At 42.5% G+C, this 21,762-nt stretch overlaps 1 protein-coding gene across 3 annotated transcripts in view; it reads right to left on the bottom strand.

Annotated features, from left to right (window-relative positions):
- Positions 1-21,762, bottom strand: part of AP3M1 (adaptor related protein complex 3 subunit mu 1) — a 99,721-nt gene that overhangs the window by 46,925 nt on the left and 31,034 nt on the right. For all 3 annotated transcript variants that reach the window (XM_033941772.1, XM_033941771.1, XM_033941770.1), the window contains exons 2-3: positions 16,264-16,539; positions 537-708 (exon numbers count right to left, since the gene is read on the bottom strand). In XM_033941772.1, coding sequence (XP_033797663.1) covers positions 537-708; positions 16,264-16,536 — 445 coding nt within the window. In that variant the 5' untranslated portion in view covers positions 16,537-16,539. The remainder of the gene's footprint in view (positions 1-536; positions 709-16,263; positions 16,540-21,762) is intronic.

Below are 21,762 nucleotides of genomic sequence, written 5' to 3'. Positions count from 1 at the left end.
CAATTAAGGGATGAATACTGGCATTTAACTGGCTAAATATAAACTCTGCTCCCTGAACACTTCCAAAGTAGTCAGTTTTGGCTTAGGTGTTAACTGAGAATTTGTAGCAGAACTATCTGCTTATATGCCACTAAATATGCCCAGTTAGCTCCAGACAAGTAATTTAAATGACCAGGAGTTGTTTCTGGCCATTTAAATCTCTTTGAATACATATCAACCCATTAATGTTTTATTTCACTTGTACTGATTTACTAAATTTGTCATTACCCACCTAGGACTACAGTTGACAGTGACAGGTGGACCATAAATGCTTAAAAAAATAATTGTCTCGAGCTGACCTAGCTTCAAATGGCTCTTTATATATATTGTTCTTTCATGTAACAACTCTGTTCAACATGTTCTGCACCATTTTAACAATGCCTTAAAGCAGCATTATCTATTCTATGACATATTATTATAAAGTTACAACAGTATTATCATCTGCAATCTTACTAACATCTAATCAGCTCTGTATAGGTTACAGCTATTTGGCCTACCTGTGAGTGAATTGACTACAGAGCGCAGAATTGTGGGAGGTTTTATCAGCTCCTTGAGAATGTTTGATTCTGTTGCCAGTGGGAAGCCATTGTCTAACATCTCCTCTAGAAGCTCGTACACTATAACCACATTATCCTTAACTGAAGTTTCAGAACATTCTCCAAAATAATCCTAATGAAAAACACCATACAACTTTTTACTAGAAATAGTACATATTTATAAAACCACTTATTTAGAATCTATCTAGGTACAAAATTTCATAAATATTTTATACAAAGTGTTTAAACATCTTGATTGTGTGAAATTCATATTTACTTAATAAGTATAGGACATACTACTTATGTCAGGCCTCAACAAATTTTCATTAAACCTAGGAGCCAGAGAAGACAGAAGCTGAGACCTCTCTCAATTCTTCTTCCCCAGAACTCCAACAACATCTCCAGTGAATTTCTAAAGGGGCTGGGGGGGGGGAGGAGGAGGGAAATAATGTAATAATTTTCTCCTAGATCTGCAGTAGCTTTTTTTAGAAACTGATTTACTAGGCTAAATTGTTATTTCTTTTCTCTATGTCTGTGGATAAATTAAAAAATACTTTAGTGGAAAAAAAATTCCCTTAAGGTGCCTCTGCAAATTACTAGAAGCAGCCAGCAGTCTCCCTTCCCAAACCATGCAACCCCTCGATAGGCAAAGCAAAGAGGCAATTACCTCTGTGCCACACTCATGTATCACCAGGGCCTGGATCATTGCCAACCTTTTCATTCTCATATACCCTCTCCCCAAGTCTTCATCCACTCTCTCTCTCAAGTAACCCACAAGCAACTACTGTGTCTATCCCACCTATCCCACTTACCTTGCTAAATGGAGCGCTGCCTCACAAACAGGGCGTCTACCACATTTGCACTGCAATTACTCAAAATACAAGGGCAAAAGATTCCAACTGTGCCTATATTTGGAAGATTTGGAATCTTTTCCCTCTGTATTTTGAGTGTTGGCCTTCACTTGAAGTGCTTAAAGAAATATTTATGGCACAATCTTACGAGACAGACCGAGAAATGTGAGAAAATGGAGTTTTTTGAACCAATGAAGCCACTGCGGTTTTGTCTACACTTTTTTTTTCCTCTTTGCTCTTTGGGTTTCTGTTTTGTAGTTGTCATTGTTTTGGAACGGGTTGGTGCTATTTTTTGCCATACACTCAATTCAGGAGGGTTCCTCTAGGTCAGGGGTGCCCACACTTTTTGGGCTTGCAAGCTACTTTTAAAATGACCAAGTCAAAATGATCGACCAACAATAAAATTAAAAAAAAAAACCACAAAGCACACTGAAAGGCAGAGAAAATGTTAATTATCATTCATATTCCGGGTTTTTTTCAAAGATGACTCTATGCAATGTCATCTCAATAACAACCATACAAAAATAGACAAATATAGCCCCTCCCTTTTTACTAAATCACATAGCAGTTTTTAGCGCAGGGAGTTGCTGCTCTCGACGCTCATAGGCTCCCTGCGCTAAAAAACGCTATTGCGGTTTAGTAAAAGGGAGCCATAGTGCAAAATATAGACAGCAGATATAAATTCTCAAAACAGACACATTTTGATCACTAAATTGAAAATAAAATCATTTTTCCTACTTTTGTTTGGTGATTTCATGAGTCTCTGGTTGCACTTTCTTCTTCTCACTTCACTCTGGCTGCACTTCTTCTGACATCTTCTGATTTCAGCCCACTCCTGCAGCCAATATTTCTTCCCTTCTTTCAGCCTCCTATATGCTTTCTCTCTTCCAGACCTCATTCTCTCCCCCAACTTTTTCTTTCTTTCTCCCTGCCTCCTGTTCTTTCTTTCTCTCTCTCTCTCCATGCCCACTTTCTTTCTGTCTCCCTGTTCCCTTTTTCTTTCTGTCTCCCTGCCTGCCCCCTTTGTTTCTTTCTCCCTGCCCTCCCCCAAGCCACTAGGTTTGCCGTCGCCACCGGGGAACAGGCCTCCAAGCCACCGCCCCCCAAGCTCTCCATGCAGAAGCCTTGCACTGACCAGCATTCTGCTCCCCTTCAATTCTGATGTCAGAGAAGAAGTTCCGGGCCAGCCAGGCAGCGATTGGCTGGCCCAGAAATTCCTCTCCAATGTCAGAATTGATGTAGGGGAGAGGAATGCTGGTCAGCGCGAGTCTTCTGCAGGCCCAAATCTCCGGACCCCCAGGGCCGAGGAAAAGAAAAAAAGCCAGTCTTCCATGAGAGCCGTTCCAGTCTCTTTTTAGCACGACAGTCAACTTCCCATTTTCAGGCTCAAGATGTCAGAGCAGCAGCAGCTCCGGCATTTTTGGGCAGAGCACCTCCTGCTCCCAACCGCCTTTCTCCAGTCTGGCTTGTCGATTCCGCCAGGGGCAGCCGGCGCTCAGCTCTCCAGGGTCATGACTTCCCTAGACCTCCCTCCCGCCTTCTCCCGAAGGAAGTGACATCATCCCCCAGTCGGAAGACGGGTTCTGGCAGTCGGGCAGGAAGGGCACAGCGAGAATGAGTGTGCGTGGGGAACCTTGGGGAGATTCTGTTGAGGAACCTTGGGGAGAGGAAGGCTGATTGGAACGGCCGATTGGAACGGCAACACGAGTCTATCACGGAACCTGGGATGGGCTCCGCGATCGACTGGCGTTGCCTTCCCGATTGACCGGTCGATCGCGATCGACGTATTGGGAACCCCTGCTCTAGGTAGTGTTTAAAGAGAATTATAGTGTAATACTGAGCGATTTCAATTACCCCAACATTGACTGGTTAAATATTACATCAGGGAGTGCTACTAAAAATTCCTAGACCTCATAAATGACTGCTTCTTGGAGCAAATGATCCAGAACCGACAAGAGGGGGTGCTATTTTAGATTTGTTCCTTAGTGGAATGCAAGGCATAGTACAGGAGTTAACTGTGTTGAATCCGCTGGGAAACAGTGATCATAGCATGATAAAATTTGAGCTGATACCAGTGATGTCGCAAAAGAAATCTACTGCAGAGGCATTTAATTTTCAAAAGTGCAACTATGATAAAATGAGGAAAATGTTTAAAAAGAAGTTAAAAGGATCAGTTGCAAAGGTTAGGACTGTAAACCAGGCGTGGATGTTATTTAAAAATACCATCGTGGAAGCCCAGACCAGATGCATTCCACATATCAGTAAAGGGGGAAATGAGAGCCAGCATGGTTAAAAGGTGAAGGGAAAGAGGCTATTTAGAACCAAAAAAAATCCTTTAAAGAACGGAAAAAGGATCCGAATGAAGAAAATAAGAAGAGACACAAGCACTGGCAAGTTAGATGCAAAGCATTGATAAAGATAGCTAAGAAAGAATATGAAAAGAAACTTGCCAAAGAGGCAAAACTCATAACAAATTTTAGGTACATCAGAAACAGAAAATCTATGAGGGAATCCGTGGGATCGTTGGATGATCAAGGAGCAATAGGGACACTCAGGGAGGATAAGACCATAGCGGAGAGACAATTAATTCTTTGCTTCAGTCTTTATGGAAGAAAATGTAAGATCTACCTGAACCAGAAATGGTTTTCAAGAGTGATTATGCAGAGGAACTGAAAGAAATCTCGTTGAATCTGGAAGATGTACTAAGTCAAATCGACAAGTTACAAAGTGATAAATTACTAGGACCAGATGGTATACATCTTAGGGTACTAAGAGCTCCTTTTACGAAGCCGCGTTAGCGGCTTTATCGCATGCACCTTGTTAGCGTGCGCTAACCCCTGTGCTAGCCGAAAAACTACCGCCTGCAAATTAGCGCGCGCTATTATGTGTGTTAAACCGCTAATGCGGCTTCATAAAAGGAGCCCTAAGAGTACTCAAACATGAAATTGCTGACCTGCTGTTAGTGATCTCTAACATTTCACTAAAATCATCTATAGTATCTGAAGACTGGAGGGTGGCCAATGTTACGCTGCTTTTTAAAAAGGGTTCCAGGGGAGATCAAGGAAATTACAGACCGGTAGGCCTCACTTCAGTATCGGGCACAATAGTGGAAACAGTTATAAAAAAATAAAATTGTGAAACATGTAGACAAACATGATTTAATGAGATAGAGTTGTAATGGGATCAGCCAAGGGAGATCTTGCCTCACCAATCTGCTTGACTTCTTTGAAGGTGTGAATAAACATGTGGATTAAGGTGAGCTGGTTGATGTAGTGCATCTAGATTCTCAGAATGCTTTTGACACAGTTCCTCATAAAAGGCTCCTGAGAAAATTAAAGAGTCATGGGATAGATGACAAAGTTCAATTGTGGATTAGGAATTGGTTATTGGATAGAAAACAGAGGGTAGGGTTACATGGACATTTTTCTCAATCGAAGAAAATAAACAGTGGAGTGCCGCAGTGATTTGTACTAGGACTGGTACTATTTAACTTATTTATAAATGATCTGGAAATTGGAACGACAAGTGAGGTGATTAGATTTGCAGATGACACTAAACTGTTCAAAATTGTTAAAAATGCATGCAGATTGTGAAAAATCGCAGGCAGACTTTAGGAAATTAGAAGACTGGGCGTCCAAGTGGCAGATTAAATTTAGTCTGGACAAATGCAAACTGATGTACATTGGATAGAATAATCCGAATCACAGTTACCAGATGCTAGGGTCCACCTTAGGGGTTAGCGCCCAAGAAAAGGATCTGCATGTCACTGTAGACAATACGATGAAACCTTCTGCCCAATGTGTGGCGGCAGCCAAAAAAGCAAACAAGATGTTAGGAATTATTAAAAAAAGGGATGGTTAACAAGACTAAGAATATTATAATGCCTCTATCTCGCTCCATGGTGTGACTTCATCTTGAGTATTGCGTTCAATTCTGGTCTCCTTATCTCAAGAAAGATATAGCGAAGTTAAAAAGGTTCAAAGAAGAGCAACTCCTTTTGTATGAGGAAAGACTAAAAGCTTGGAAAAGAGACGGCTGAGGGGAGATATGATTGAAGTCTACAAAATCTTGAGTGGAGTAGAACGGGTACAAGTGGATCGATTTTTTTTCTCTGTCAAAAATTACAAAGACTAGGGGACACTTGAAGTTACAGGGAAATACTTTTAAAACCAATAGGAGGAAATTTTTTTCAACCAGAGAATAGTTAGGATCTGGAATGCATTGCCAGATGTTATGGTCAGAGCGGATAGTGTAGCTGGTTTTAAGAAAGGTTTGGACAATTTCCTGGAGGAAAATTCCATAGTTTGTTATTGAGAAAGACATGGGGGAAGCCACTGTTTGCCCTGGATCGGGGTTTACCAACTAAGATAAGTGCTCCAATATTCATTATTTGGAGATATCATGAATATCTTTAAAGCTACCAGAAGTCTCAGTGCTAGATGTAATGTACTATGATTAGAATTTTATGCACCATAGGTAATACTGCATTACCGCATGGCGCCCTTGTGAAGTATGAGCACATGAATACTGATAATTAACATTTAAGAGTATATTATACAGTTTTAGTAAGAATATTCACGGGTGAGGGATTTTTGTTTTAAAAATTATTTTGTTTTCTGTCCCATTTGATTCAATTGTTTGGATTTAAATCCCCTGTTTGTCTTTGGAATAATAAAATGACGGCTTTTTATTTATGTGTGTGAAGCACTGAGCAAACTCAGAATCCCCAGGGACGAAGTCTTTCAAGGCAAAGACTTCAGAACAGTGTTGCTGACTAAAAAAAATAAGAAAGTTATTTGGCAAGACATAAACTTTCTCATTGTTTAGCATCACCTCCTCTGTTCTGAACCAATGGGATATATCAAAGATGATCTTTTGGGCAGGAAAAGACTGCCTTTAGAGTAAGATCTTTCAACATTGCTTTTTTCAAAGGCTCAAAGGGAGTCTTCTGCAGAGCTCTAAGGACCAAATTAAGTTCTATTCTAGATAAGAATAACAAAGAAGAGGCCTAAGATAATTTGCCCCTTTCAAAAACAGACCACATCTGAATGAGAGGCCAAAGAAGAGTTGAGAAGTCGACCTCGATAGCAGGCCAAGCTACCACCTGTACTCAAAGAGAGTTATAGGCCAACCCCTTCTGAAGGGCATCCTTCAGGAATGCCAAAATTTGTGGGAGAGTAGTTCGAAAGGAATCAAAATCCCTGACTGAGCACCAGGTCTCAGAAACATGGCTGAAGCAGAGTGCTTCTTCGTGTAAAGTAAAGTAGAAATAACATCTTCTGCATAACCTTTCTTCCTTAACTGAGACCTTTCAAGAACCAAGCCGTAAGACCAAAGTAGCATGGATCCTCTATTTAAATCGGACCCTGACATAGAAGTCCCTAAGCTGATGGAAAATGGAATGGTCTGTCTACTAGAATGTGAACTAGGTCCACATACCAAGGCCACCTGGGCTAATCTGGAGCAATTAGAATTACAAGACCGTGATGATGCAGAATCTTTTGGAGAACCCTACCTATCATGGTCATCTCTAAAATCAATTTTTATAATGCTCTTTTTCAGCATATTGCTCAAAAGGAGATTAGATGCCTCCAACTAATCCAAAATGCCTCTATTAAATTATGAAAGTAAAGAAATTCGATCAAGTCTCAAAAAAATCTCACTGGCTTCCAGTATCACATTGAATAAACTATAAAATATGTTTGTTTATCCTTAAATCGCTGCTTTACAAAGTCCCAGCCATCATTGATAGAGTCCTGATCCCTTCACTTAAATCCATTAAAACATGCAGACAATACATTTTTTTCAGTTACGGCTCCTCAACTGTGGAATTCCTTACCTATTTATCTAAGGGAAGAAAGACATATAGATAGATTCAAGGGCAAGTTAAAATGCTTTCTTTTTAAAGATGCTTTTGATTGTTAGATCCCTTAGTCAAGACCGCACACTTCATTTCAGATTCCGGATTTTTTTTTTTTTTTTTTATTTATCAAGTTTTCATCATTATCATTTACAGATAATATTAAAGAAAGGAAAATCACAAATAAATCATAACTATTACTAACATTAAACATCTCACTAATTCCTCAAGTCCACATTAATGGGAGACAGTGTCCTAATAATCTAAGGAAATCAATCAATATAAATATAATCCTTAGTCAAGGATCAACATTAATGGTGCATCAATATTTTAAACTCCAAATATTAATTCGCGTGATGTCTACCTAACTTCATTAAGTTGTAAAAATTGTTCCAACTGAATTGAGTCCCAATATACATATTCAATATCTTTAAATGTAATTAAGCATTTACAAGGAAATTTTAAATAAAAGGTGGCTCCCAAATCCAACACTCTTGATTTCAAAGCTAAAAAAGCTTTTCTCCTCAATTGCGTGGCTTGGGCCACATCTGGAAAAATCAATACATTATCACCACAAAATTTCACTTGCTTATTCCGAAAATAAGCTTTCATTATTAAAGATTTATCAATTTCTCTTGCACATGTTATCAATAGGGTAGATCTAGTTTGAATTCTATCTTGAGAGTCCTCCAAAAAACCAGTTAAATCAAAATCAATTTGTTCCAACTGATCTACACCCATTTCTACGGGAATTTTCTTTCTCTGAGGGATGTAATACAAATTAGTTATGAGCAAATTTTCTGCGTCAGTTAATCCCAATATTTCCTTAAAGTATTTCCGAATCAATATTTCTGGGGATAATAATTGAGTTCTTGGGAAATTAACTAACCGTAGGTTCAGATTCCGGATTTTTTAGCCCAACTTTAGATCTCTGACTTCTTTTAAACCCCATCTCTTGTTGTTTCCCTTAATCGTCTCATTTGCTAGTTACTGTATTTCTATTCCTAGTGGTTCTGTCAGTCTTGTAGGTCATGTTTGTAGCATTTGTATTATACCCTTATACATTGTTATAAATTATCATTGTACGTTAGATAAATTGTGAGCCCACCGGGACAGATAGGGAAAATACTTGAGTACCTGATTGTAAAACCGCTTAGATAACCTTGATAGGCGGTATATAAAAATCCTAATAAACTTGAAACTTGATTGTACATCGCCTTGAATATATGATTAGGCGATTAATCAAGTTTTAAAATACTTGAAACTTGAAGAACAGACTTCGGCTAAGGCTGTAGTAGGGCATCTATCACTGCAGAACCAATCTCTTTTTTTCCTGATGAAAAATCTGGGGACTTTGGCGTTGTGATGCGTCACTATTAGATCCATGGTTGGCATGCCTCACTTCTGCACCACACTCCGAAATGCTTTCTCTGACAAGTATCATTCCACTGGATCCAAGGAGGTCCTGCTGAGGAAGTCTACCTGCACAGTGAGAGATCACACTATGTCTGCAGTTGATATCTGCTGCGCGTGATGTTCCACCCAAAGAAACTGAAGTCAAGTCTCTGTTGCCAAGGGCAGACTGTGTGTCTCAACCTGTCTGCAGATGTATACTACTGCTGTTGGGTTGTCAGAACTTGAATGGGCTGGCCTTCCAGTATCATCTGAAATGCATGCAGGGCCAGCTGATTGATAGGGAGTCCATCTAGTTCCACAAGCCCTGATCAATCTGATGAAGACGGTGAGTTCCCCAACTTTACTGAGACTGGCATCAGTCATCATCATTATCCAGGAAAGGACTCCTAGCAGTAACCCTCAAAAGAGAGTGGTTGAGGAGAGCCAACAGGACATGCTATACTTCACTTGAGATGTCCATGGGAGCTGCACATTGTAATCCTAAGAAACTACAGACCATTGACCCAAAAGATATTTATTACTACTACTACTATTATTAATTACTATAGCGCTACCATATGCATGCAGCGCTGTACTGAATCACAAAGAAGACAATCCCTGCTCGAAAGAGCTTACAATCTAAACAGACAAGACAGACAAACAAACAGGATGTCATGGATACAGTTAAGGGGGACTTGTTGTAGAAGCTGCATGTGTGTCCTGGTGGTATTGCTTTCACGGAACCTAGAACTTGAACATAATCCCATGCTGGGGAACTCAGGATCTTTGAAACAAGATTCAAATCTCTCTCTAAAATTTGTCTTGTCTCCGATCTGGAAAGAAGACTTTCCTCTGCACTGTGATGAAATGAATCCCAAAATACTCTAGTGATTGCAATGGAGTAAGAGAACTTTTGGACAGGTTGAGAGTTTAGCCTAGGGATTGCAAGAGCAATATTACCCTGATCATTACCTTCTGGATTTCTTATACTGAAGACTCCCAGATCAACCAGTTGTCCAGATACGGATGGACTTGTATTCCTTCTTTCCTAAGAAAGGCTGCAACTACGACCATGGCCTTTGAAAAGGTTCTGGGTGCCATAGCTAAGCCAAACAGCATCACTTGGACCTGAAAGCAATGACCTAAAATCACGAACTGCAGAAATTTCTGATGCAGAAGCCAAATGGGAATATGCAAGTATGCCTCCTTGAGATAAAAAGCAAAGAGAAACTCTCCGGCTGTAATGTGGTCAGCAAGGAGTACATTTTTCCATATGAAAATATCCGACTCTTGTGAAACTGGTTTACTTTTTTTGAGATCCAGAACTGGTTGGCAAGAACCCTTTCTCTTTCGAACCACAAAATAAATGGAGCAACAACCCAATCCATTTTCGGCAGCGGGTACCACTACCACTACCTAAAAGGAGAGAAGGGTGAACAAAACAACCACCTTTTTTGCTGATGCTCTGCATGGGAAATAAGAACATAAGAATTGCTGCTGCTGGGTCAAACCAGAGGTCCATCATGCCCAGCAGTCCGCCCTAACTGAGACCAGCGCCCTAACTGAGACTAGGCCTACCTGCGTATGTTCTGGTTCATTAGGAACTTGTCTAACTTCGTCTTGAATCCCTGGAGGGTGTTTTCCCCTATGACAGACTCTGGAAGAGCGTTCCAGTTTTCTACACTTCCTTACGTTCGTATGGAATCTATCCCCTTTCAATTTTAGAGAGTGCCCTCTCGTTCTCCCTACCTTGGAGAGGGTGAACAACCTGTCCTTATCTACTAAGTCTATTCCCTTCAGTACCTTGAATGTTTCGATCACATCCCCTCTCAATCTCCTCTGTTTGAGGGAGAAGAGGCCCAGCTTCTCAAATCTTTCGCTGTATGGCAACTCATCCAGCCCCTTAACCATCTTAGTCGCTCTTCTCTGAACCATTACGAGTAGTACCGTGTCCTTCTTCATGTATGGCGACCAGTGCTGGACGCAGTACTCCAGGTGAGGGCGCACCATGGCCCGGTACAACAGCATGATAACCTTCTCTGATCTGTTTGTGATCCCCTTCTTTATCATTCCTAGCATTCTGTTCGCCCTTTTCGTCACCGCTGCACATTGTGTGGACAGTTTCATTGACTTGTCGATCAGAACTCCCAAGTCTCTTTCCTGGGAGGTCTTTCCAAGTACCGCCCCAGACATCCTGTATTCGTACATGAGATTTTTGTTACCGACATGCATCACTTTGCACCACTTTACACTTATCCATATTGAACCTCATCTGCCATATCGATGCCCATTTCTCGAGCCCGATTATGTCACGTTGCAGATCTTCGCAATCCCCCTGTGTCTTCACTACTCTGAATAACTTCGTATCGTCCGCAAATTTAATCACCTCGTTCGTCGTACCTATGTACAGATCATTTATAAAGATGTTGAAGAGCACGGGTCCAAGCACCAAAGACGCTCTTCCAGTCCGAGTATTGTCCATTTACCCCCATTCTCTGTCTCTATGCTCTAGCCAGTTTTTAATCCACGTATTTCACCTTCAATTCCATGGCTCGCAATTTTCCTAAGTAGATTATTCATGCGTAACCTTGTCAAACACCTTCTGAAAATCCAGATATACAATGTTGACCGGGTCGCCCTTGTCTATCTGCCTGTTTACTCCTTAGAAGAAGTGCAGCAAGTTTGTGAAACAAGATCTGCCTTTGCTGAAACCGTGCTGGCTGGTCCTCATCAGACCGTGTCCACCAAGGTGATCAATGATGGGGTCATTTATCAGTGCCTCTATCATCTTTCCCAGTACTGAGATGAGACTCTTCGGTCTGTAGTTTCCCGGGTCTCCCCTAGAACCTTTATTGAAGATCAGCGTAACATTCGCCACCTTCCAGTCTTCCGGAATCTTTCTCGATTTGATCAACAGATTGGCTATTAGTTGAAGCAGTTCAGCTATAGTCCCTTTCAGTTCCTTGATGACCCTCAGATGGATACCATCTGTTCCAGGGGATTTATTGCTCTTAAGCCTATCAATCTGTCTGCATACCTCTTCTAGACTGACTGTCAACCCTGTCATTTTCCCATCTTCGTTTCCAGCATATAGCCTGATGGGTTCCGGTATGCTGTGTATATTCTCTTCAGTAAATACAGACGCAAAAAATGTGTTCGGTCTGTTGGAGATTGCTTTGTCCTCCTTTAACACCCCCTTTATTCCTTGGTTATCCAACGGTGGGATAGAATTCTAATTTTTAACCTCTGATAATTACGATAACCCATTGGTCTGTAGCAATTCTGGCCCACTCTTCGTAAAAAAAGAAAAAAAAGAAAAAAAAGACATCCTCTTATCCTGTGTGCAAAAAGAAGACAGCATCTGAAAGGCTACTACGTGAGACACTGCTTGGATGCCGCATCTGCTGCCCAGTGCTGAAGCCATTACAAATGCCGGGCAGTAACTACCAACACCCTCTGCTTGGCTGAAGTCCTGATTACCGTATTTTCATGTAGATAACGCGTACCCGTGTAAAACGCGCACACGGGTATAGCGCGCAGAAACCACGATTTTATGTACAAAAACTTTTGTATACCGCGCTCACGGGTATACCACGCATGCAGCCCGACTGTCCTTTCGCCCGCCCCGACTCTCCTCTGGCCACCCCGACTCTCCTTTCGCCCTCCCCGACTCTCCGTGCGCTGTCCCGACTCTCCGTTCACCCGCCCTGACTTTCCGTGCACTGCCCCGACTCTCCGTGCGCTGTCCCGACTCTCCGTTCACCCCCTTGAAGGTCTGTCCCCATCCTGAAAGCCTGATGCCCCCCCCGACGTCCGATACATCCCCCCCCCGGCAGGACCACTCGCACCCCCACCCCGAAGGACCGCCGACTCCCCGACAATATCGGGCCAGAAGGGAGCCCAAACCCTCCTGGCCACGGCGACCCCCTACCCCCACCCCGCACTACATTACGGGCAGGAGGGATCCCAGGCCCTCCTGCCCTCGACGCAAACCCCCCTCCCTCCAACGACCGCCCCCCCCAAGAACCTACGACCGCCCCCCCAGCCGACCCGCGACCCCCCTGGCCGACCCCCACGACACTCCCACCCCCCTTCCCCGTACCTTTGGTAGTTGGCCGGACAGACGGGAGCCAAACCCGCCTGTCCGGCAGGCAGCCAACGACGGAATGAGGCCGGATTAGCCCATCCGTCCCAAAGCTCCGCCTACTGGTGGGGCCTAAGGCGCGTGGACCAATCAGAATAGGCCCTGGTCGGGTTGGGCCCATGTGCCTCAGGCCGCGCCCCCAGGTGGGACCTAAGGCTCCAGGGCCTATTCTGATTGGTCCACGCGTCTTAGGCCCCACCAGTAGGCGGAGCTTAGGGACGGATGGGCCAATCCGGCCTCATTCCGTCGTTGGCTGCCTGCCGGACAGGCGGGTTTGGCTCCCGTCTGTCCGGCCAACTACCAAAGGTACGGGGAAGGGGGGTGGGGGTGTCGTGGGGGTCGGCCAGGGGGGTCGCGGGTCGGCTGGGGGGGCGGTCGGAGGTTCTTGGGGGGGGGCGGTCGTTGGAGGGGGGGGGGTTTGCGTCGAGGGCAGGAGGGCCTGGGATCCCTCCTGCCCGTAATGTAGTGCAGGGTGGGGGTAGGGGGTCGCCGTGGCCAGGAGGGTTTGGGCTCCCTCCTGGCCCGATATTGTCGTGGAGTTGGGGAGTCGGCCAGGCAAGAGGGCTTGGGCTCCCTCTTGCTCTGATCGTGGATGCGGGTGCGGGTGGGAGCGCGTGCGAGCGGTCGTTCGGGGTGGGGGTGCGAGCGGTCCTGCTGGGGGGGGGTGAATCGGGCGTCGGGCGGGGTGGGAACTATATAAAAAAATTTTTGTATACCGCGCTCACGCGTATAACGCGCGAGGGGTATGCGCGGTAGGTAAAAACGCGTATAACGCGCGCGTTATATGCGTGAAAATACGGTAGTTCATATAACAAATCAGCTAGAAAAGCAAGATCAGCCTCCATACTTGGAAATTCCAGAGAGGAAAAACAACTGGAATCTTCCAGAGCATTCACTGCTTACTGGACATGACTCAAGTAAGTCTGAACCGCATAAAAGCTTTAGATGGCTGCCTCTAGGAAAAGAGCAGAAATCTCAAAGGAGACCTTCAAACGATGACTCTGTTTTTTCCTGTCTTGTATATCTTTTAAGGTTATGTCCCCTCGACTGGAAAGGTGGTCTTTTTAGTTACTGCCACCACTAATGCATCCACTTTAGGTAATTTGAGTTTATCCAGCTCCCTTGAAAAATTGAATAAAGCTGGGACAAAGCCCTGGAAACCCACAAACCAAGATGCTAGTTTGTGGGTGTGAAACTTCCAAGGACCCTGTAATAGGAGAGACTGACTGCCACTGAGATTGCTTCAGTAGGTAAGCTTGATGAAGCAGAATAATGAAGTTCAGAGAAAAAGGTTCTATAGTATCAACAGCAGCACTACCCCTTCAAAAATATACCTGTCGAAGAGGATAGCATCATAGAGACCTTAGATTGAAGCTGGCTGCCAGCCTCTGATACAGAAGCTACCTCTGTCTGAGAAAGCATGATTACAATAGCAGCAGAAAAACCTGTGTTCGCAACAATGTGTTAAGGGGAGTGCTCCTTCAGTTCCTTAACACAAGAAGAAACACTGTTGTACATAAAAGGTGCCCCATTCTCTGGAATCAAGTCTGCACACCCACACAGAACACCTTCCTTATGCTGCTCATCGCTTCTCACAGCAGAAGCAGCATTTAACTGTCTCAGCTGCTAAGAAAAAGAAGTAAAAGGGAAACTGAGTGCCCAACTAGGAATACTCACTCAGAAGCCGAGTACTGGAAACCACCTTCTGCTGAAGCCACTGCTGTTTGAAGCAAACAAGCCCCTTTCTTAAATAGCCACAGGAGCAGAATTATCTGCAAGTGCTCTTCTCCTAGGCCTTTTTTTTTTAATCCACGAGGAAGGAGAAAATCTAAAGTGGCAGGACAGGGGTATGGAGTGGGGGAGAGTCCTGGTGCCACCAGGTGTAAGTGTTTAAGTGCTTTTTTTACAAGCATTTTTCCCTATCTATATCAGTGAGCTCACAATCTACTAATGTACCTGGTGTAATGGGGGAATAAGCAACTTGCCCAGGGTCACAAGAAGCAGTGCTGGGCTCGAACTCACAACCTCAGGGCTGAGGCTGCAGCTCTAATCACTAGGCTACTAACTCCCTCCCGTGACTCCATGGGAACTCATGGCAGTCATTTTTGTTCCCAGTTCTGCACAGGGCAATAGGAAGATTGCTCCTGCTCTGCTTCACTGCTAGACCACCAGGTTTTAAAAAGCAAATAAGTGGAGAGATTTGGGAGGTGGGAGTGGGTCACCCAGACGAAAACCATGAATAACTTAAGTCATGAGTTCTGAACCCGTGAATGTGGAGGGGGATGTGTACTAACTGACTAGGAACAGTACCGTCCTCTAAGGCAGTTAGTGTTCTCTATCTTCATCTGCAGGTAGATGGTCACAAATTACAGGTTTCTGGATTCATCTGTTGCTGACGCTAATTAAACTGGTGATGTCACTGGTAGAATTAAGTTTTCTCTACCTTCACCTGCTAGCAGGAAGAGATAATACCCATTTGTTCAGAAAAATGAAACTGACACTAGAGAGTTGCACAGGGTTAGAAATTCCACCCATCTCTGCCCATTCCCAATGGAATCTAACCCATACCCACCAATGCTCACTAATATCCATTTCATCCCCACATATCCCACAATGAATCCCCTCCGTCATTCAAGTGGGGATTGTGGGAATCCTTCAGAACCTATGGGATTCCCACAGGGATGGAAGGAGTTGCCATGGGATTTCCACAGGAGTGTAGTCAAAATCTCGTATAATTCCAGAAAAGAGGCTTGGAATGCACTGATAGAAACAGTTGAAGCACCAGAGTGAGGTTTGGAATGCTTAGGCAGCTAGAACACTGAAGCTTGTAACACTTGGTTGAATGGTGAATATTGTTGGTTGGGAGGAAACAAAAGGCTGTGAGCAAGTAAATAATAGCATTCTATGCAGTTCTCTAGCCGTCACTAAGAAAGTATATATATTCATGCTTTTGAGTTCGGGTCCAAGCTAACATTAATGGAAATGCTAATTAGTTCTTATATTTGTACTTTACATAGATAAAAACTTTATTGATTTTGCTAAATCAAATTTTGCTGAACCCACTACCCTACAAGCAACCTGATGTTTCTATTAATCTAGAGCTGCATCGAATAGCATATTTTACCATTTGGCCAAATAATGAATGATGAAAATTATTTGGTCGAATATGAATACCGAATACAGATGGGCATTGAGCATTAATATAACAAATAATAAAAGAAGCAACATGAAATAAGAGATCAAGTATTCATTTCAGTAGGATTTAGCAGAGTAGAGTCCTGGATTGTTCGTATTTGAATTATTATTTGGCCAAATACGAATAAGGTATTCAGGGATGAATCAAATAAAATATGAATATTCAGTGTTCTAATGAAAGCTGAATCCTAGCTATTTTTGTGGAACACATTAATACTCTGAAAGGATTTATCTACCACCAACCTGGAATGTGTCTGCTACTCTGTGAAGAAATTCAATTACAAAAAGAGGAGTCACTTCAGTTTGGATGACAGCCACAAAGAACATCTTTTCTCTATGAACACTGATGAGGTAGTGGTGGGGGGTTGAAATAACTGGTGGTACATTCTCAACATCAACCGCTTTATCTTGAGCTTCGAAGAAGTAATCACACACAGATCGGCTTACGACACTCTTCCAATGCTTTTCCAAGAATATGTCACCAGAGCCATTTATAAGGAAGAGACTGTGGATCATTTTCTAAAGGGAAAGGGGAAAGAACATAACTATTAACTTAAATTTTAGTTTCCAAATCTATTTTTTTTCAAAACAGAGGAGTTGATAGCTCAGGGAAGAAATTAGATGCATTAAAAATAGCGTCCCCCAGGTTGCCAGAACATAATTCACCGCACTGACAAACCATCAATCCAGGAACAGATGGATTACAGTGGGATCTGGCAAGGTATGACCTATAACAAAGAGAAATTCACTTCCCCAAAGGACACATCTAATATTTATATGTCAGTCCTAAATCAATCCAAACTCTTATAAAATATGCTATATTAAGAAAATGCTATCTAATTTTATATCATTTCCAGTTGGTACCATTAGTTATCCCACATACAGCTGATAATGTAAAAGAAGAAATGAAGAGAGAGGTATTAATATTGGGTGATTTTAACCTACCAGATGCATTCTATGTCTTTGGCCACAATAAATGAACCGATTTAGCCTTAGAGAAGTGTAAAAAAAAAAAAAAATCCCTCAGGCAATATAAAAAAAAGCCTGAAAACAAAGAAACTGTTACTCTCTGGAAACTCCACCATTAAGAAATAAACAGAATAATAAATAAAAACACACAAAAAAAGCGGAAAATAAGGCGATTCCTTGGACTGAAAACATTTGGCAAGTTTCAAAAAGGTAGATAATTCTTTTTCAGGAACGGTATGGCAATATAAAATATATCTAAGTGAAAATGCATTCCAATGACAATCTTGAAAGAATGGTAGGGATGGTAGTGGTAGGAGGAATAGTAAACAGGGAGAACTGGATGAATAATCAAAAAGTAACACAACAGTAAAATTCTGACTACAAAAGTTATCAATGCAGTGCCGAGGTTCTGAAAAATGCTCATCCACTTAGGTGCCACCTGTCTTTACTTTGTGGCGTTTGATGGGGCATCTGTTTGGAGTTGATTTTTAACTTTAGCATCTGTCCAGGGCACCCTTCACATTTTCTGCATTAAATAATATACAGAACATTTGAGGAACAGCATGAGTAAGAATCCCTTTATGTTTAATGTTTTTCCTGTGTAGGTAACTGGGGGCCTGTAACATGTGCTGAAACAAAATTTATAGTTTGCAGAGGCATTAAATTGGAAAACAGTTCAAGACAAAAAAAAAAGGTTAAATGTCTCTCAGGATTCACAGACCAAACTGTTATGAAATCAGAGGAGGAAAGTAAGAATTCTAAAACTGATGCTATCCATCTGGGAACAAATGACTTGGCTAGAAACAGCACCTCAATGCTGAGAGCCTTCCAAATTTGGGAGAGAGATCTAAACCCATGGTCAATACTATATCTTTTTCAGAAATTCTATCGGTTTGTGAATCACACAATCAGCTTTAATACATGGCACCAAACTTGTGTAAGCAAGATGGCTTTAGATACATGGTAGGGACAACTGATAGAAAAACAAGAGGGTAAATGAGATCTACATCATTCTGTGGCAAAAGGAATCCTAAGTGAAAAATTTAAAACAATAGGTGAGCGTATACATTTAAACTAGAGCTAGGGGGTGGCAGATGGAAGAAAAAAATACAGGATGTCACCTCTTCAAAAAACATAATAGGAAAAATATGAAAAGGAGACATCTTAACAGCTTATCAACAAAAAAACAGGGAGAGAAGACATTGCTGCCTGGATGTCTTGCCGTCATCTGAAACTAAATATGCCCAAGACTGAGCTGCTCCTCTTTCCTTCTAAACCATCTGCTCCTCCTTTCTCCATCTCAGTTAATAATACTGTCATTGTTCCAGTCTCCTCTGCTCGCAACCTTGGTGTGGTCTTCGATTCTAACCTCTCATTTTTTATGCATATCCAACAAGCTGCTAAGACCTGTCACTTCTATCTCTTCAATATCACCAAAATTCACCCCTTCCTCTCTGAGCACACTACCCAAACCCTTGTCTAAGCGCTCGTAACCTCATGCTTAGATTACTGCAATCTACTCCTAACTGGTATCCCGCAGTGTTGCCTCTCCACCTTGCAATCTGTGCAAAATTCTGCTGCACGACTCATCTTCTACCAACCTTGCTACGCTCATGTCACCCCTCTCCTTAAATCACTTCACTGGCTCCCTATCTGCCATAGCATACAGTTCAAGATCTTATTGCTGACCTACAAGTGTGTTCATTCTGCTGCCCCTCAATATCTCTCTTCACTTCTCTCTGCTTATACACCTCCCAGAGAACTCCTTTCCTCAGTTAAGTCACTCTTAGCGTTACCCTTCTCCTCCACTGTCAATTCCAGACTTTGTTCCTTTCATCTAGCTGCCCTCTAAGCCTGGAATAAATTACCTGAGTTTGTCCGTCAAGCCCCTTCCCTTCCCTTATTTAAAAGCAAACTGAAAACCCACCTTTTTGATATAGCTTTCAATCCTTAACCCTATTCCTCTGCCCTCCAACCCAGCCTGCTGATTAACCGTTCCCCTTAACTGCATCCATGACATTCTGTTTGTCTGTCTTGCCTGTTTTGATTGCAAGCTCTTTCGAGCAGGGACTGTTTTCTTATTCTTTGTGACTCTGTGAAGCTGCGTGCGTCTGGTAGCTCTATAGAAATAATTATTAATAATAAGAACAATATTCAAAAGCCAGGCAAGATGTTCATTAAGTGCTGAAAGGATATGAGTACAAATGCTCACAGTAAAAAATGACATGGAGACAAATTTGTTCCCATCCCCACAGGATCCATCTCAATCCCTGTCCCCATGTGCTCTGTTCTGTCCTATCCCCGAGGACAGAGCTTGCAGGGATAGAGATATATCCCACGGAGATGAGGACAAATTTGTCCCAGTGTCATTCTCTAGCTCAGAGTCTAGGTAACAAAATTTGTGATCTTGAAATCCTGATGGTTAACATTGTGGCCATTAAAGAGACATGGTTCAATCAATTTCATGAAAGGGATATCAATATACTTGGTGACTTGACCTGTCAATACCTTGAATGATAGTCAAGCAGTTTAACTCTTTGGGCTTGTAACCTAAATATTACCAAGCCTGGACTCCGTGTTCTTGAAACAGGCCTTTTTTAAAAATATCAATTTAAAACAAATATGAACACTTACCAGGAGTTTTGTCGGTCTTACAGCAGTGCTTCTTCACAAAGGCCCAGATGCACTAAAGTCAGCGATCATCACTAAATCAGTTCTGACTGGTTTAGCAACGATCGGATTTGCCGACCTAATACACAAAACGGTTCACCATGTGGTTTTGTGCACAATCGCTCATTCTCCGATCTGGCTATGCAAATAAGGTCATTAATATTGAAATGTCATGTAAGCTAGCAGAGTGACTGATGCTCTAACATGACTTCCTGATGCACAAAAGTCGCTTTTAGCGATCTGAAAAAAATTAATATATTTATAACACACCATAACTTTTTCTTTTAATGGGCACAGATGCACATGTACAGTATCTGCCCCATTAAAAAAAACCAATACATACAAGCTGAGCCACCTCCCCCCTCCAACAGCAACGCACCCAAAGAAACAGGAGAGATGTCCATTCCCTCCTGCCTCAGTAACCCAGTTGTGCATCTGGACCACCTGGACCCCCCTCCTGACTCTCCCCCAGCATTCCCTAATGATTCCCGACACCCCCCACCCTACATGAACATTGCCCCTCCTACCATCCCAACAAGACCCTAAAAGACAGGGCTGTGGTGGTCTGGTAGGCTGGGGTCAACTCAGAACTCCACCAGCTCAAGCAACCTCCCCAGTCCCTCCCCGTACCTCATTGTTGAAGCCGGCAAGAAGGATGCCTACCTCTTCGACATGGTGGGCCTTCTCCTTCCTGGTGCATCCTGGGATGCACCAGCAAGGGGTCTAAGGCTCCGATTGGCCTGGATACCTTAAGCCCCTCCCCAGTGCTTTAGTTTCTCTCAATTCTTACTGAATTCTTACTAACAGACTCAAGTTAGGTGACTAGCAAACCTAAAGTCAGAGGCCAGCAAACCCAAAGTATAAAAACAGATTGGGGAGACAGTCTTTCTACAGGTGTGATATAGTTAAGATGGAGTCAGCTTTCTTCATAGAACTGAAGAAGGCAGGCTCCAGCAAGCAGCCAATACCTCTGGGAGCTGCTAAGCCCTCTGGCAATTTGAGTCCACAGAATACACACTGTATATACACAACTTAGAACAGTCTAACGGTATACTTGTTCAAGAGGGACAGTAAAGACAACAAGGTGAAGGAGTGATTCTCTATAGTTAAAAAGCAAAACAAAAACATTAAAGTGCCTGAAATGTAGGGGGTGGGGTGTTGGAAAGAGGAAGTCCTGTGAATCGTGCTGGAAAGAGAAGATGAACTTCCAGTCTCACAGGTGTAGTCTAAAGACCTACGACTCAAACAATAAAAATAGACAGTAATCTAATCAATTATATTGTTAAATTGGGAATGAAGAGAATGAAGGAAGAGGTATTAACACTGGGCGACCAATTCACCAGATGTTGATTGTAGTATCCCATCTGAAACTCTGGAGAGAAATAAGTAGATCACGGATGCCTTAAAGGGGCTTTGCTCAGGGAAATGTTTTTTGTCTTCACCACTTCCAGGGCAGGGTCACTAGACTATACCCAGCATGGATTTTGATTTATATTAAATCAATTTAAAATCACTAGTCAGAAAGACTTGATTAAAATCATGGTTTAAAATCATGGTTTTCTACAGAATAGATTATATCGGGGAACAAGATGGAGACTTGAATGGATGTGTTGGAAAGAGCTCCATTGATCCACAATACTGCCAGCAGCATTGAGAGTGACTCAATTCTATTCAATTGGTTTTGGTGAAAGATAGTATGAATATCCATCAGAAAATAAAAGTCTTGGAAAATCATGATTGTAGACTGAATTTGAGATTTTAAATTTTCCTTAGTCTCCAATCCTCTCACCTTTAGAGATGGTTAAGAAGTATATAAAAGAAAATCTACAGATCCCAGGTGAAACAATATCACAAATTACTAAAGCTTCCTATGTTAATTTAGGAAGCCCATGAGTGCAAACAGCTAGGGGAAAAGGTAAGGGAGCCAGTTTTAATCTGACTGGCTTTCTTGAAGATTCTGGATCTGTGGTGACTAAAGCAACCCTAATAGCTTCTTTTGCTCTGGAATATGATAGAAATTGGATCATAACATAAGAACATAAGCAGTGCCTCTGCCGGGTCAGACCATAGGTCCATCCTGCCCAGCAGTCCGCTCCTGCGGCG

This window comes from Geotrypetes seraphini, chromosome 4, assembly GCF_902459505.1.
Source record: "Geotrypetes seraphini chromosome 4, aGeoSer1.1, whole genome shotgun sequence".
NCBI classification, from domain to species: domain Eukaryota; kingdom Metazoa; phylum Chordata; class Amphibia; order Gymnophiona; family Dermophiidae; genus Geotrypetes; species Geotrypetes seraphini.
Note: the sequence above shows the minus strand (reverse complement) of the source record. Positions and strands in the feature narration are given on the sequence as shown.